The sequence below is a fragment of the Colobus angolensis genome, unplaced genomic scaffold (assembly GCF_000951035.1).
Source record: "Colobus angolensis palliatus isolate OR3802 unplaced genomic scaffold, Cang.pa_1.0 Scaffold255, whole genome shotgun sequence".
In the NCBI taxonomy this organism is placed as follows: domain Eukaryota; kingdom Metazoa; phylum Chordata; class Mammalia; order Primates; family Cercopithecidae; genus Colobus; species Colobus angolensis.
Window position 1 is genome coordinate 4,293,512 of NW_012115766.1, and position 13,876 is coordinate 4,307,387.

A 13,876-nucleotide genomic window follows, 5' to 3' on the forward strand; every position below is an offset into this window, starting at 1 on the left:
TCGGAGTGATATTTATGCCAAATTTATGGATGCCCATTAGTTTAGGGTGGAGTAAAGCCAGTTCCAAATATGCTTTGAAGGAACATAGTAGCCTTTGAAAACTCTGAGAGCATATTTGACCGGTTGCTATTTACAGGTCAGGAATGAAATATAAAGGACACCTCTTGTTAACTGGTTGCCAATCGAGATTTAATTTTATTATTTTTATGAAGAGATTGGTTGTGCCAGCTGATGGTATTTACTTTCACGGGTCAGCCTCACGCTGATGCCCTAGTAATGATGAGCTAGCTGTACCGGCCCCCAGACAAAGCAGCATTTGTTGCCCCAACCCCCGATCACAGGTTGGGCCCCCTTAGCTACATCTGATGGCCTCACTGCCAGGGCCCAGCGCCCTGACCACGGGGCTGGCAGGGGATCGGCCATGTTAGGAGGTGGAGTTCTGCAGGACGGGAGTCTCCTTGGCATGCTCTGTCATGTTGTTAAAATCTCTAAGCATCTTTCTGTCTTTTGTTTTTCCAGCCATAACTTTGTGTTTCTGACAACAGCCATGTAGTCTTGCATGAAATTGCTTGTTCCTCTGAAATAGTAGGGCACGGCCCGACCAATCCATGTAACGTACGGGGGCTTCAGCTTGCATGGGAGGCCGTGTGACCTCGTGGGTTTGTGATTTCAGGATGCTCTCTTCTAGCCGTCTGGGAAGGCCCCTGGGAACTAGGTCGGTCTGTCTGTTGGTCTGGGAAGAGGAGTGTTACCCTGCAGTCTGGATGGCTCTGCTTGCCTTTGACTCAGGCTGCTGCTGGCATTCCCATCCGGTGTTCTGTGGACGCAGCAATAGTGAGGCATCAACCCCACGTGGAAGCCTGTTGAGAAAGTTTTGTTGGATGGTGTCTGCCAGTTAGGATGGAAGCCCCAAAATAACATTGGCTTCAACAAGATAAGGGTTTGGTTCTCTTTAGTCAACCTCTCGGGGTGGTAAGTCCAACATGTCGCTTCACCCGGCCAGGAATCCAGGCCAGGCGCCCCAGGGCCCAAGGCAGCTCTTCCCGCTCCGGCCAGCAGGATGGAGAAAGAAACAGCAGAGGGCCCCTCCCTCCCCACTTCATCCCCTGGAGTTTCTCAGCAGACGCAGACGCCATGTCTGCTCAAACCTCCTCCATCAGAACTTAGCCAGATGGCTACCCCTTGTAGCTAGCGACTCTGGGAAACATGCAGTCCTGATTCTTAAGGCTTATATGTCCAGCTGAAACAGTTAAGGGTTCCATTACCACGTAGAAGAACAGGGGAGTGTGGCTTTTGAGCACAACTAACAGTTGATGTGAGGGTGGCTGGTGTAAGTGAGGGTGGCGGAGCCCTGCTGCAGGATGTTCACTGCTGATGCAGTGGGAGACCTTCGGGCCTGACCCCTTTCTATGCCAGGCCTTGTCTTTGCTGCTTCTGAGCAGCCAGCTGAGTGGAACACAGAAGGGCTGGTCAAAGGCTGCAGGGCAGGCAGCGCCGAGCTGAGACCAGGACTCAAGCTCACTTTGTCTTGGGGCAACATTTGCTGGGTGAGGGCTCTTGGCAGCCCTTCTTCACGTGTGAGTTGCCAGATGATGAGTGAACACAACTGCCACATGCATGTAAAAGATTAGTTATTGATTATATAGAAAGAGACCGTTGAGAAATACCTCTACATGTTTTGGTTTGCGCCTCTAGAATGGATTCTGTGGTTATTTTGTACTGATACTCTGCCACTGGCATCAGTAACACCCAATCTTAAAGGTTGAATTTAACTTTTTGAGTAGGTGAAATACTACATGGTTCATAATGCTTTAAAAAAAAGATTTACAATGCATTCCTTTCTTCATCCACCTCCTCTCCCACCCCCACAGGTAAACTTTCTAATTGTGTGTGTGTGTGTAAGCTTCCAGTTTCTGTGTAAGCACAAGCAAATGCAGATATGTATCTTTTATTCCTTTTTTCTTACACAAAACACAGCATTCCGTATATATTGTTCTGCACCTTGCGTTCTTGCTTACTAGCAAACCCTGCAAATTTTTTTTTTTTTAAATCAGCCCCTTGTTCGTTGTTATGGTTGCCCAGGGTCCCAGCACCTGGGTCCTCCTGAGGTCTGGGGTAGGTCCTCCTGAGGTGAGGTGTAGGTCCTCCTGAGGTCGGGTGTAGGTCCTCCTGAGATGAGGTGTAGGTCCTCCTGAGATGAGGTGTAGGTCCTCCTGAGGTTGGGGGTAGGTCCTCCTGAGGTGAGGTGTAGGTCCTCCTGAGGTCGGGTGTAGGTCCTCCTGAGATGAGGTGTAGGTCCTCCTGAGGTCTGGGGTAGGTTCTCCTGAGGTTGGGTGTAGGTCCTCCTGAGGTTGGGGGTAGGTCCTCCTGAGGTGAAGTGCAGTATGAGCAGGTGTGGCAGGGTCACAGTCAGTGGGGCCAGTTTTCGGATGCTCACGCGTGCCTTCACCCACGTTCTGTCACCTGGAGGGTTATCCAGTGTCTCCTGCAACTGTCCTGAGGAGCCGGGGAGGATGCCTTTTGTTTTGCCTCCTCCCTTTGCGCTCACCCATCCCCCTTGCTTCATTCTCTCCATGCTTTTATTGTTGTGTGTGCTGTACCTGTCTGCGTGAGGAAGACACATTCCAGCCCTTCTTAGTCCTCTCACCTCTTTCTGGGATTTAATCCTGTATGCAGTTCCCTGCACTTTCCACTTGCCCTGAAATGGGAATTTCAGGACCTTTCTAGGTGCCTCTGCCTCATGGTGGCCTAAAGCTTATCTATCCATGATAGCATTCATTTATATATATTTTTTTAATTTTTAAAATTTATTTTAGAGACAGGATTTTGCTGTGTTGTGCAGGCTGGGGTGCAGTGGCACAGGCTGGGGTGCAGTGGCACAATCATGGATCAAGGCAGCCTCGAACTCCTGGGCTCAAGCAATCCTCCTGCCTCAGTTTCCCAAGTAGCTGGGACTCTAGTCACATGCCACCACACCCAGCTAATTAGAAAAAAAATTGCACTAACCCGGTCTCACTATGTTGCCCAGGCTGTTCCCTAACTTATGGCCTCAGGTGATTCTCCCGCCTCGGCCTCCCAAAGTGGGCATGCATTTATTTTAATGCAAGGCCATGTTGCTAGCTCTTGATGTCATAGGAGCTGAGTGGGGATCTGGAGGCTTTTCACTGCCTGTCTGTCACCCTGGCCGCACAGGGGACCGAAGTGGGGCCCACGGAAGCCATTTTGACTCTTGAGTTCCCCTCCTCTTTTGGCCTCCTCCTGCCCCTCTTGAGCCATTTGGTTGTCACCTGTTTTGTCTTCAGCATAGGCCACTGTATAACAGAAGCCGTTAGCCAGGGTGGGAGTGGGCAGCCGGCAGGGCCTGTGGCCTGAGAGGCGAGGGGGTTTGGATGAGGTGGGCACAGCTCTGGCCCTTTGCTGTCGCGTGGCCCTGCTGACTTGTCTGTCCTGGGCTGCTTGGGTTGCTAATTTTAGTCATACTCTAACACAAACTAAAATTTTGTTTGGCCACAGTTTTTCCTACATCCATCACTTGTATATTTCTGGGGGTTTCCTCTCGTTACTGTTTATGGAACCACAGTAAACCCCGCATGTACCTGAGCTTTGTCATGCATGTACTTGCAGTGTCTTCATGGCAGTTTATGTAACTGAGAGATGTGATGACCCTCTAGGAATTAGTAAGGCTTAATCCCTATTAGAAAGTTGGGTCCATCCTGTCTGTCTGTCTATCAGCCAGTCAGTAAATCCCACTAAAAGCAAAGTTCACCAAATGGGCTGCCCAGCCAACCTGAGGAACGTCAGTGTTTATAGGATTGGGAGCATGCTATAGGGTTCCTCTCTTCATGCTGATGAGGTTTAGGGCAAGTTGTCCTGTGCAGCTGGGTGGCGGTCAGTATGGTTGAGTGGGGGTGACAGGTGGGTGGTGAGCATCCTCTAGGGCTCCAGGCCAGCCAGTGGGATGCTGGCACAGGACAGAGAGCCTGCGGCCCTGTGACTGGCAAAGGTGTGGGAGTAGGGGGTGCCCCTCTTGAACCACAAGGAGTGCAGTTGCTTTTTGGGTGGCAGCAGAGGGCCGGATGCAGAAAGCTTAGGGTTACTTGGTGACCAGCAGGGGCTATGTGCCTTCTGACCAGGCGATGGTGGCCAGGGAAGCCACCTGCACTGATTGCGTGGTGCACCCCCAGAACGCAGCATGTCAGGGAATCAGACAGGCCAGGGCTTTGTACATCGCAGAACAGGGGCTTGAAGGACCCCCGACGGGGCGCGGGGAGGGGCCATAGCGCCACACGGAACCTGGGCACCGTGTCTCAGAACAGGTGTCAGATTTATGGGACTGTTTTCTGAATGTTTAAGCAGCCTGCTTCTTCTGGACTCCTGGGTTTGTAAACTGTGCTTATTTTGCCTTTGCGTTCATCAGTGTAGCAAAGATGTGCTGAGACCCTCCCGTGGACCAGAGCCCAGCTGTGCCTGGGACCCACACACCTGGCAAAAGCTGCGCCATCCTGGACTCCACCTTGTGCATACAGGCACTTAAGGGATGCCTTTGCTGACAGAGTCTTTTAGTTTAGCCTTAGCTTCTCTGGAATTATTTGTTTTGAGATTGAGTTACTGGTGAATATGGGACCCGGGGTAGGACTGGCTGGCGGCTCTGCATCCTTCCTCCGAGGGCCCTGGGGAGAAGGGTGTGGGACCGGCCGCGTGGCTGGTTTCTCCCCCATTTCCTGTTGAACCCCTGCCTCATAGTCCCCACGTCTCCCTACCCTAGTCATTGTTTAGAAGATGCTTCTGGAAAGGGCGATACTCTGCAGCCTTGTGAGCCTGGGCCACGAACAGCAGGGAGGCCTGTGCCCACGGAGTCAGCATGCCGTGGCTGGATTCAGTGTCTGCAGCCCAGGGCCTGGCAGCGGTAACAGGGAGGGCTGACTGCCAGGTTCCGCTCGTATCCGGAGATGAGCACAGCTGGTTACACCAGACTGTGCAGCGAGTGACGTGACATTTGTTTGTGGCTCTTTTTTCTAGTGACACAAAAGAAGGGAAGCCCGGTGTCGGTGGATTCATGCCCTTCGGGTTCTCTGGTGTCCTGTCGGGGGCAGCGACGTGCTTCTATGCCTTCGTGGGCTTTGACTGCATCGCCACCACAGGTATGCCCGCCAGCCCCCTGCGGTCCCGGGTCCTCCTGCATCCTGGGCAGACAAGCCAATGCCGCCCACGGCTTGTCATTTCCCTCCTTGCTGGCACGGTCCGGTCGCCGCTCTTTCACACAGAGCGACGTGTAGATTTGTCCTTTCCTGCCAACCCCTCCCACCCGCAAACCATCAGCACATCCCCAAGTGTCAGCGCCTGAGGGAAGCTGCATCTTGAATGAGGCTCAGGTTCCGCTGTTAGAATGGGATCATAGCTGCCTGGCTGTGGCCTGACTTCTTATCTGAGCATCTTCCGGGAGGAGTGAGGCTGTTCAGAACATTGTCATCCTGGTGGACTGAATAGGCCAGATTTTCTCTGCCAAAGGAAACAAGTCCCTTCCTTGGCTGCACCACCACATCCAGGCCGAGAACGCCGCTGCAGGGCCGTGGGCTGTCTGATGTGTCTTCCTGAGCACCACCCCTCCGCTCCCGGGAGCACAGGAGGCCCCAGTGCCCACAGGGCCAAGCGCTGCGGGGAGTTTTCTCATAGTGTTGCGTGGGTTCCCTGGCACTGAGAGGCCTTGGGTGTCATGTGGGCAGATGTGCTGCCTCTTGCTCTGTGCCCTCCTCTGCTAACCCCTTGGTGCCTCCAGGTGAAGAGGTGAAGAACCCGCAGAAGGCCATCCCCGTGGGGATCGTGGCGTCCCTCCTGATCTGCTTCATCGCCTACTTCGGGGTGTCGGCCGCCCTCACGCTCATGATGCCCTACTTCTGCCTGGACAATAACAGCCCCCTGCCCGATGCCTTTAAGCATGTGGGCTGGGAAGGCGCTAAGTACGCAGTGGCCGTGGGCTCCCTCTGCGCTCTTTCTGCCAGGTGAGAGACCTTTCTGTGGTGGCTGCTCCTAGGGGTGGAACCACCAGCAGGGGTTAGGCTGTAGCAGACCAGGTACAGCCATGCGAGACACACGTCGGCTGCCAGCATTCTTTACCCTTGAAATAGACCGAGCACCCGACCTAGCCTTGATCGGGTGACTTTCCCCTTGTCAGTATTCATCATCCCAAGAGTTGTGTTATTGAGATTTTCATCCTGAAGAACCTGAGGCTGGCTTTTCAGCATCATCTGCTTAGCAAGGGACTGGCTCTCTGTCCCTAAATCTGGTCACTGGAACAGGCCCCCTGTTTGAACACCATAGTTTGGCCCTCATTTTGGCTGTCATGCAGAAGCTACTTTGAAGAAGGGAATAAATGCCTTTTAATGAGAAACGTTTTCACCAATGTATTTCCTCTTAACCTGTATAAACAGAGCTATTTGGTAAATATTGATTTACCACGGGGAAATCTTCGTGAATGCAGTGATGCTTGTATTTTCTGTTTGATTCAGCTAGAAATAATTGCAGGAATAAATACAGTTTTCCATCTGTAAAGACAGTACTGGGTCTCACACTAGTGTATGTTAGAGAGATGTTCCCTACTCTTTACCTTAACCCTTACTCACAGTGTGTGCTCTTTCTGGGGTTGATTTATTAGATGCCAAGTCTTTTGGCCACAGGCTTCACCCTGTGGAGGGATGGCAGCTCTTGGTGAGCTCAGACTCCCTCTCCTCTGTGGTAAACCGAGCATGGATGGATGTGGTGCCTTTATCCCTTATGAGCCAGGTTCACTCACATGGTTTGCCTCTCCCCATCTAGTCTTCTAGGTTCCATGTTTCCCATGCCTCGGGTTATCTATGCCATGGCTGAGGATGGACTGCTATTTAAATTCTTGGCTAAGGTGAATGATAGGACCAAAACACCAATAATCGCCACACTAGCCTCGGGTGCCATTGCTGGTGAGTACTAGAACTCATTTCCCATGTAAATATTTTAACAATGGAGTCATTACTCCCTAGGGAGGCATCTTGCCTTGTTCTGGTCTGTGAGTAATCTCAACTGGTCTTTTTAACTCCTGGTTTTTATACTTGGAGCCTGGTTCATTGAAAGTTGACTGACATTTTGACAAAAGGCAGAGGCCAGTTTGACAGAGGATGGGAGAGAATTTTCGAACAGTTTGCACTCTGGTTTTCATCTCATTGGGCAGAGCTTAGAACACACAGTATTCCTCCAAAACTCTTTTCCCCCATTTCTGGACATTTCCCTGAGTAGTCAAGGGTAGGCTGACACCTTCCTGCATGACACAGGCCAAGGGAGACCATCTTCGCCAGCACCTGGAAATTCGGCATCCATTTCTGAATTCTCTGGAAAATAAGTGTCCCTTATGATCAGTGTTTTATTAAATGTGCTGCCTCTTCCCCAGAGAGTATCAAGGGTGCTGCTGATGAAGCCACTTGCTGCTAAGTTTATATGTAATAGCAGACCCAGTGGAGCTTCATCTTGTCAGATGAGCATCATCGCTGAGAGGATCATTTTGATGGATGACTAATCTGAGCCATGTGGGTGTTCCAGGGCCGTAGATGATGGAAAGGAGAACCCAAAAGGAAGCTCACGTGCACACTGTACCTGTGGTTTATGTCTCCTCCTTTCGCGGTTGCATTTCATAGCCCCGAAAGGCAGACGCCAGCCCACTGTACAGATGTAGAAGTGGAGGCCCAGGGAGGTGAAGTGAGGATATGCCAGCCCACTGTACAGATGTAGAAGTGGAGGCCCAGGGAGGTGAAGTGAGGATATGCACCCAGGAAGGTGGAGCGGCCTTGTGGTTCCAGGATTGTTTTTTATGCCAAAGTAGCCAAGCTCCTTCCAGGGTCTGAGCAGAGCAGTGGGTCTTTTTGGCAAATTGGGGCATGTGATATCAGTCACAATTTCTAACACAGCAATTTGTCAAATAGCCATTGGTAAGGCCCTTGACCTTCTTAAATGAATGAATTATTCACTAAGTTTTATTAGCATTTATGCCTTTAGCAAACTGTGCTTAGTTTTTTGGATTAATATTATGTAATAAATCAAACCTATTTTTAAATTATGACACTTTTTTTTATGTGATTCTATGTTCTTGAAAGTGACCCCAGTGGTCAGACTGAGAGGCACTATACATCAGAATGTGACCAGTATATTTACAGGATTAAGGATTTGGAAATAGTCATTGTTTTCTCAGGCTTTACCCGGAATTTGATCATGTTAAAGACTGGCCTTAATTTCCTTCCCCTGCTGATAGAGGGAGATCAAATCATGCTCTTGGAAGTGACTGTAAAGTACGTGCCATTCACAAAATCCAGGATTTACCCCTTTCATTTGGTGGGAGTGGTAAATAAGTATTTGATTTTCTAAAATCACCTCCCATGGAAGAAATTAGTCTCGAGTTTCCCATGAGTAGGAACAGCGGTGTCTATGACATGCACGGTTGGGTGCTGTTCTGATTATCCAAAAGGCCCTCCCTCATTGCTCTTTATGTTTTATTCTCCATTTAAATTTGTTTTAGTTGCAGTGATCTAGAGGGGCTTGAGAGAGATTTGTGGAAAAATAATGGTTTTGTGTTGATATTTTAGCTTGTGTTGATTGCATGTGTTTTGAAAATATCCCAAAGCAGATCTAGCCAAGTTGTTTTTAATGAGTACTTGACATACACACCCACATGAGTTGACATGCATCCTCTCCCAAAACTCACAAAAGATGTTCAAATGAGGGTGCAGGTTTTAATTCATTTTAAAGGCAAGGGACATGGTGAAGGGGCTGATACTATGTTGTTTGAGAACAGCTCTTGAGATTTCTTCCATGTGAGTGACTTCACATGTGAAGAACTCCGCTTTCCTGCTCGCCTGCCTGGGTTAGGGCCCCGTGTGAGTCCCCCCAGAGCACCAGACCTGCCCTTCTTGATCACCCAGCACTGTTGCCCACTGATGCCTGTGTCTTGGTGGGGTACACTCGGAAGGCTGGGGACTGTGGTCTGCCCTGTTCAATAGTGAGTACCTAGAACCCAGTGATGGGCACATTCTCACCAGAGCGGGATGGATGGAAGATGGGTAGATGGAGAGATGCTGGATGGATGGATGGGTGGATCGGATGGATGGATGGATAGATGGATGAGGTGGCTGAGATGGATTGATGGATGGTGAGTGGATGAATGGAGAATGGATGGAGCAATGGGATGGATGATGGATGGATGCGCATGAGTCTGTGAATCAGCATGGTCTAGAGGAAGACACACAGGACTCAGTGTCATAAGAACCTAGTTCGCATCCTTGTACCTATGCTTATGAGCTGTGTGAACTTAGGTAAGTCTCCTAACCTGTGTGAATGTTAACATCTGTAATATAAGGATGGCTTACAAAGTTGCCATTAAAATCACCAGAGCGAAGGTATTCTCTATACAAATGTTAATGATTATTACTGTCTATTGAGGACTGTGTCTGTGATTTAATCTATGTCCTTCTATGGGAAAGCCAGGAAGAGGGTGGGAGAAAAAGCAGCCCCCTTCGCTGCCCTGGATGGTAGGTGGTGGTGGTCCTGGTTGTCCGTGCATGCAGACGGCCGTCCACAGATCCTGGTGTCTGTCTCTTCCCAGCTGTGATGGCCTTCCTCTTTGACCTGAAGGACTTGGTGGACCTCATGTCCATTGGCACTCTCCTGGCTTACTCGTTGGTGGCTGCCTGTGTGTTGGTCTTACGGTATGTATGGCTTTTTGGGGTTTCATGACAGAAATGCTGATGCACCTGGTAGCCTTTTCACAGTTCCGCTATGGTTTCTGTGATGAATGAAACTTTTAGGTTGTTGATGGCTCCAATGGGAGCTGCCAAGGAGAGGGGAGGACCTGGGTTGAGAGCCCAGTTAGGAGGACGTCCTTGGCAAGAGTTGGGTGGCCCCTCACCCCCCTCTATCATGTGCCCTCATTTTTATGGCTAGATGTTGGGTGGATGGAAATAGATTCTCAGCCCAAGTATTAGGCCAGGATCCTGGGATCAGAATTTTTGAAGACTGATTGCAACTTGGTTCAGATTCTTGGGACAGAGAGGATTGAGGGCTGCCCTGGTAGGAGTTAGGGAAACCCAAGGCCTGTGAAACCCAGGTCAGCATAATGCTTCTGCAGCTTCGTTGCACTGTGGCTGGAGGGATGAATCCCATTACGTGGCATGGGGTGCCCTAGGTTGATGTTCAGGGACACTGTGCAGTCGGCTTGTTGTAGCCTGGTTGGGGCCAGGCAAGCCTCTCGCAGTCGCAGTAAAGCTGCTCTGGGCTTGGTGCCTCGGTGTTCTCACCTGCCCCAGTGCCCACTCCCCAAAGCGCATCCCTGGGCAGCTTCCATCCTGAGAACCTGTGCTCATGGAGACACTCAGCAATGGTCTGCTCTCAAGAGCCTCCTCATTTCTTTTCAGGGATTCCCACCTGCCAGGCCATTGATTGCATCTCCAAGGTGCTCAGCAGCCGATGCACATAAAGCCCAGGCTGAAACTTAGCAGAAGCTCTGTAGAATCAGCTAAGACTATTGGGGACCCTTTATTCTTCCCCGGGGGGGGCCCCAACGCTAGAAGATTCTCTGAGGTCCCCCACTTTTTTAATTGACCAAGTGGTGCTGCACAAGCGAATCCGTACAAAAATGGTTAATATCTTTATACTCCCTCTTAGAATTGATCATATGCAAAATAATTCATACAGCACTCTGTTTTTCAAAGCTGATGGAAAAGATTTGCACTCTGTTCATTTTGGGTGGGAAGATAAGACACCTCATTCAGAACGGATGCTCCACTAGCAGGTAGCTCATGTCTTGGAAACCATGCTGCAGGCTCGGCCCTCCGACCAGCCACACAGAACTATTTACTCTGAGGTACTTGGAGTTTTAAAATACATTGATCCAATTAACGCACGCAAACAGAATTTCTCACATCCATCAGCCTGCAGCCACGTTTCTCTGGCTCTCTGTGCCAAATAGGATCCTGGCGTTACTGCTTTCTGTTTCTCTCCTTCCTTTTTGCTCCCTACAGCAGTAATTTTGTGGGAAGTGGCCTAATATCTTTAGCATCTGAGGGCCACTGCCACTTCTCAGAGCAAGAGAGATCCTCTCAGGGTATTCCTCTGGGCTGCTCATGGTGGGGTCCTGTCACCCCGAAGCAGAGACCATGAGGGATGTTCCCCAGAAGCAACAGTGGGAGGTGGTGTTCCCGGTCTCTCCTCGTCTGTCTACAATGCAGCATCTGACTATATCCTTCCCATTTTATACCTTGTGTCCCGGGAAGCTAACTTTGGAGGCTTATTGAGAACTTGAGTTGGTGCATGTCCTTTTGCTTGAAGCGGATGATGGTAGTCACACAATACCTTTCTTTCCAGGTATCAGCCAGAGCAACCTAACCTGGTATACCAGATGGCCAGTACTTCTGATGAGTTAGATCAAACAGACCAAAATGAGTTGGCAAGCAGCAATGATTCCCAGCTGGGCTTTTTACCAGAGGCAGAGATGTTCTCTTTGAAAACCATACTCTCGCCCAAAAACACGGAGCCTTCCAAAATCTCTGGGCTAATTGTGAACATTTCAACCAGCCTCATAGGTAAGAGCTAGCCCTTCCCTGGGGCCTTGCTTGTTGGCACTGCATGGTTTCTAGGCAGTGGAGCTGGAGTTGGGGGAAGGTGCCAGAGAAGATGAGCATCTGTCTCGCTCCTGGACATAGCTGCTCTGTGCTAACTGAAGTTGACGCCTTCAGAAAGGGAGCCTCTCTCGCCACAAGTTTAGGGGAGAGCAGCGGATGCCTGTGGGAAATTGAGAAATGGTTGAGTTGCAGCTTGCTCTGTCTTTTCCTTCCCCCTTAGCTGTTCTCATCATCACCTTCTGCATTGTGACGGTGCTTGGAAGGGAGGCTCTCACCAAAGGGGCGCTGTGGGCAGTCTTTATGCTCGCAGGCTCTGCCCTCCTCTGTGCCGTGGTCACGGGTGTCATCTGGAGGCAGCCCGAGAGCAAGACCAAGCTCTCATTTAAGGTGAGCAGCTCGGCCTAGGGAAGGAATCCTAGCGCACACCTCCTGCTGCCGGGCCAGCCTTGTGTGGGCTCAGCCGGGCCTGGGTGCTCCTGAGGAAGGCTTTTGTCAACCAGCTCCAGGTAATATGGGGCAGGGGCACTGAAGGCACAGAGAGGACCAGATCCTGGAAGGAGGCGGCAGTCCTCCTCCCCTCGACGTTTCCTTGAGTAGTCAAGGGCAGGCTGACACCTTCCTGCATGACACAGGCCAAGGGAGACCTCGCCAGTACCATTTCTGAATTGTCTGGAAAACAAGCGTTCCATATGATCAGTGTTTTATGAAATGTGCCACCTCCTCCCCAGAGAGTCTCAAGGGTGCTGCTGCTGAAGCCACTTGCCCCTAAGCTTATATATAACAGCAGACCCGGTGGAGTAGCCCTCCGGGGTGGTGGGACGCTTCTCATAAACGTCTGCTCAGGTGGATCACAGGAGTTTTCCAAGCCTTAGAGATGGGAAAGGCTTCTGCATTTTTAGATTACAGAAAGAATAAAAAAGGTAGTTGACCTGCGGGGTAAAGTGGAGGTCTGTCTTCTAGTCCTTTCTTTAGCAGGAGAACTGCAACAGAGAAAAATTAGAACCAAATCCCCACCTACTAAGATTTACCCTTGGGTGTGTTTGGGTGCGGGGTGTGTGTTGGGGTGTGGGTGTGGGGCTGGGGGTGGGCACTCCCTCTCTCTTCCCCACGCTCACCTGACAGTCCCTGTCACTCTCAGGTGTGCTGCCTTTTGCTGGACAGTTTTACTGAACTGTTGGAACTGGCGCCACTGCCGAGGACTGACACCGCCTCCTGTCTCTGCAGGTTCCCTTCCTGCCAGTGCTCCCCGTCCTGAGCATCTTCGTGAACGTCTATCTCATGATGCAGCTGGACCAGGGCACCTGGGTCCGGTTTGCCGTGTGGATGCTGATAGGTATGTGATGCCGCTGCCAGCATCTCTCGGGAGCCTCCCTTGTTTCAGATTTCATAACAGAATGACGCACATGCAGTCAGCAGCTTTCTCGAAGATGATGCTGAGTCCTCTCCTCCCTGTTAGATACTTTTTGTTTTCATTGCCTCTTGCCCAAACTATGTATTCCATTGGGCAAGACCTTGATATTAACAGGAACAAAGGGATGAGTCTGCTGCAGACAAGGTACCCGTTATTTTCACCCCGGACAGGAAAGTCTGGCGTGTGCCTCCCGGCCCCCTGGCCTGCCCAGCACCAGATTGGCATGGGCACTAGGCCCAGGCAGGGGTGGGTGTCATGGGCTCTCTGTGATGGCATCGTCTCTGTAGAAGGAGAGTGCTTTGGAGCCTATGGGACATGCCACTGGGATAGGGGGCTCCCACATGAGATAGGTCACCAGGGGTGGGTGCAGCCTGTAGGGCCAGCTGAGTCCCACCCTCTGGACGTCTCGCCCCAGGGGCTGGAGGGGAGGGACTCATTTCCTTCCTTCAGCATCTGAGTCGTAGTGCGGATAGCCGGGAGAGCGGCCCTGGCTGTTGCCCCTCAGGACCATGTCCCGACAGCCTCGCAGCCCTGAGTTTGCATGCTGGGGCAGATGGCTGCTGCCTTATCTCCCAGGGCCCTCGCGGGGTGCTCTTCCTCCAGCAAGTACTTTGCGGCCTGTTGTCTGCTGGCACCAGGGTGCGTCCTCATTCTCTGCAAAAGTCCATCCCATATCTAGTTAGACAGACGTCTCCTAGAGCCTTTCTGAGAAAAAACTGCTCACAGCCCGCTGGCCATTTCCTCAAGGCCTGGTGAAGGCAGAGGGTGCCTCTTCCCAGCATCCCTGTGGAAGTCCCTGGGTTTGGGAGCCTGAGCTCCTTTCCTGGGCTCT

The 13,876-nt window shown here is 51.1% G+C and overlaps 1 protein-coding gene across 1 annotated transcript in view; it reads left to right on the forward strand.

Moving 5' to 3' along the window:
• Positions 1 to 13,876, forward strand: part of SLC7A1 (solute carrier family 7 (cationic amino acid transporter, y+ system), member 1) — an 85,152-nt gene that overhangs the window by 65,512 nt on the left and 5,764 nt on the right. Inside the window, exons 6-12 of the mRNA XM_011946934.1 lie at positions 5,020 to 5,141; positions 5,777 to 5,999; positions 6,814 to 6,953; positions 9,620 to 9,722; positions 11,377 to 11,594; positions 11,854 to 12,020; positions 12,858 to 12,966. Coding sequence (XP_011802324.1) covers positions 5,020 to 5,141; positions 5,777 to 5,999; positions 6,814 to 6,953; positions 9,620 to 9,722; positions 11,377 to 11,594; positions 11,854 to 12,020; positions 12,858 to 12,966 — 1,082 coding nt within the window. The remainder of the gene's footprint in view (positions 1 to 5,019; positions 5,142 to 5,776; positions 6,000 to 6,813; positions 6,954 to 9,619; positions 9,723 to 11,376; positions 11,595 to 11,853; positions 12,021 to 12,857; positions 12,967 to 13,876) is intronic.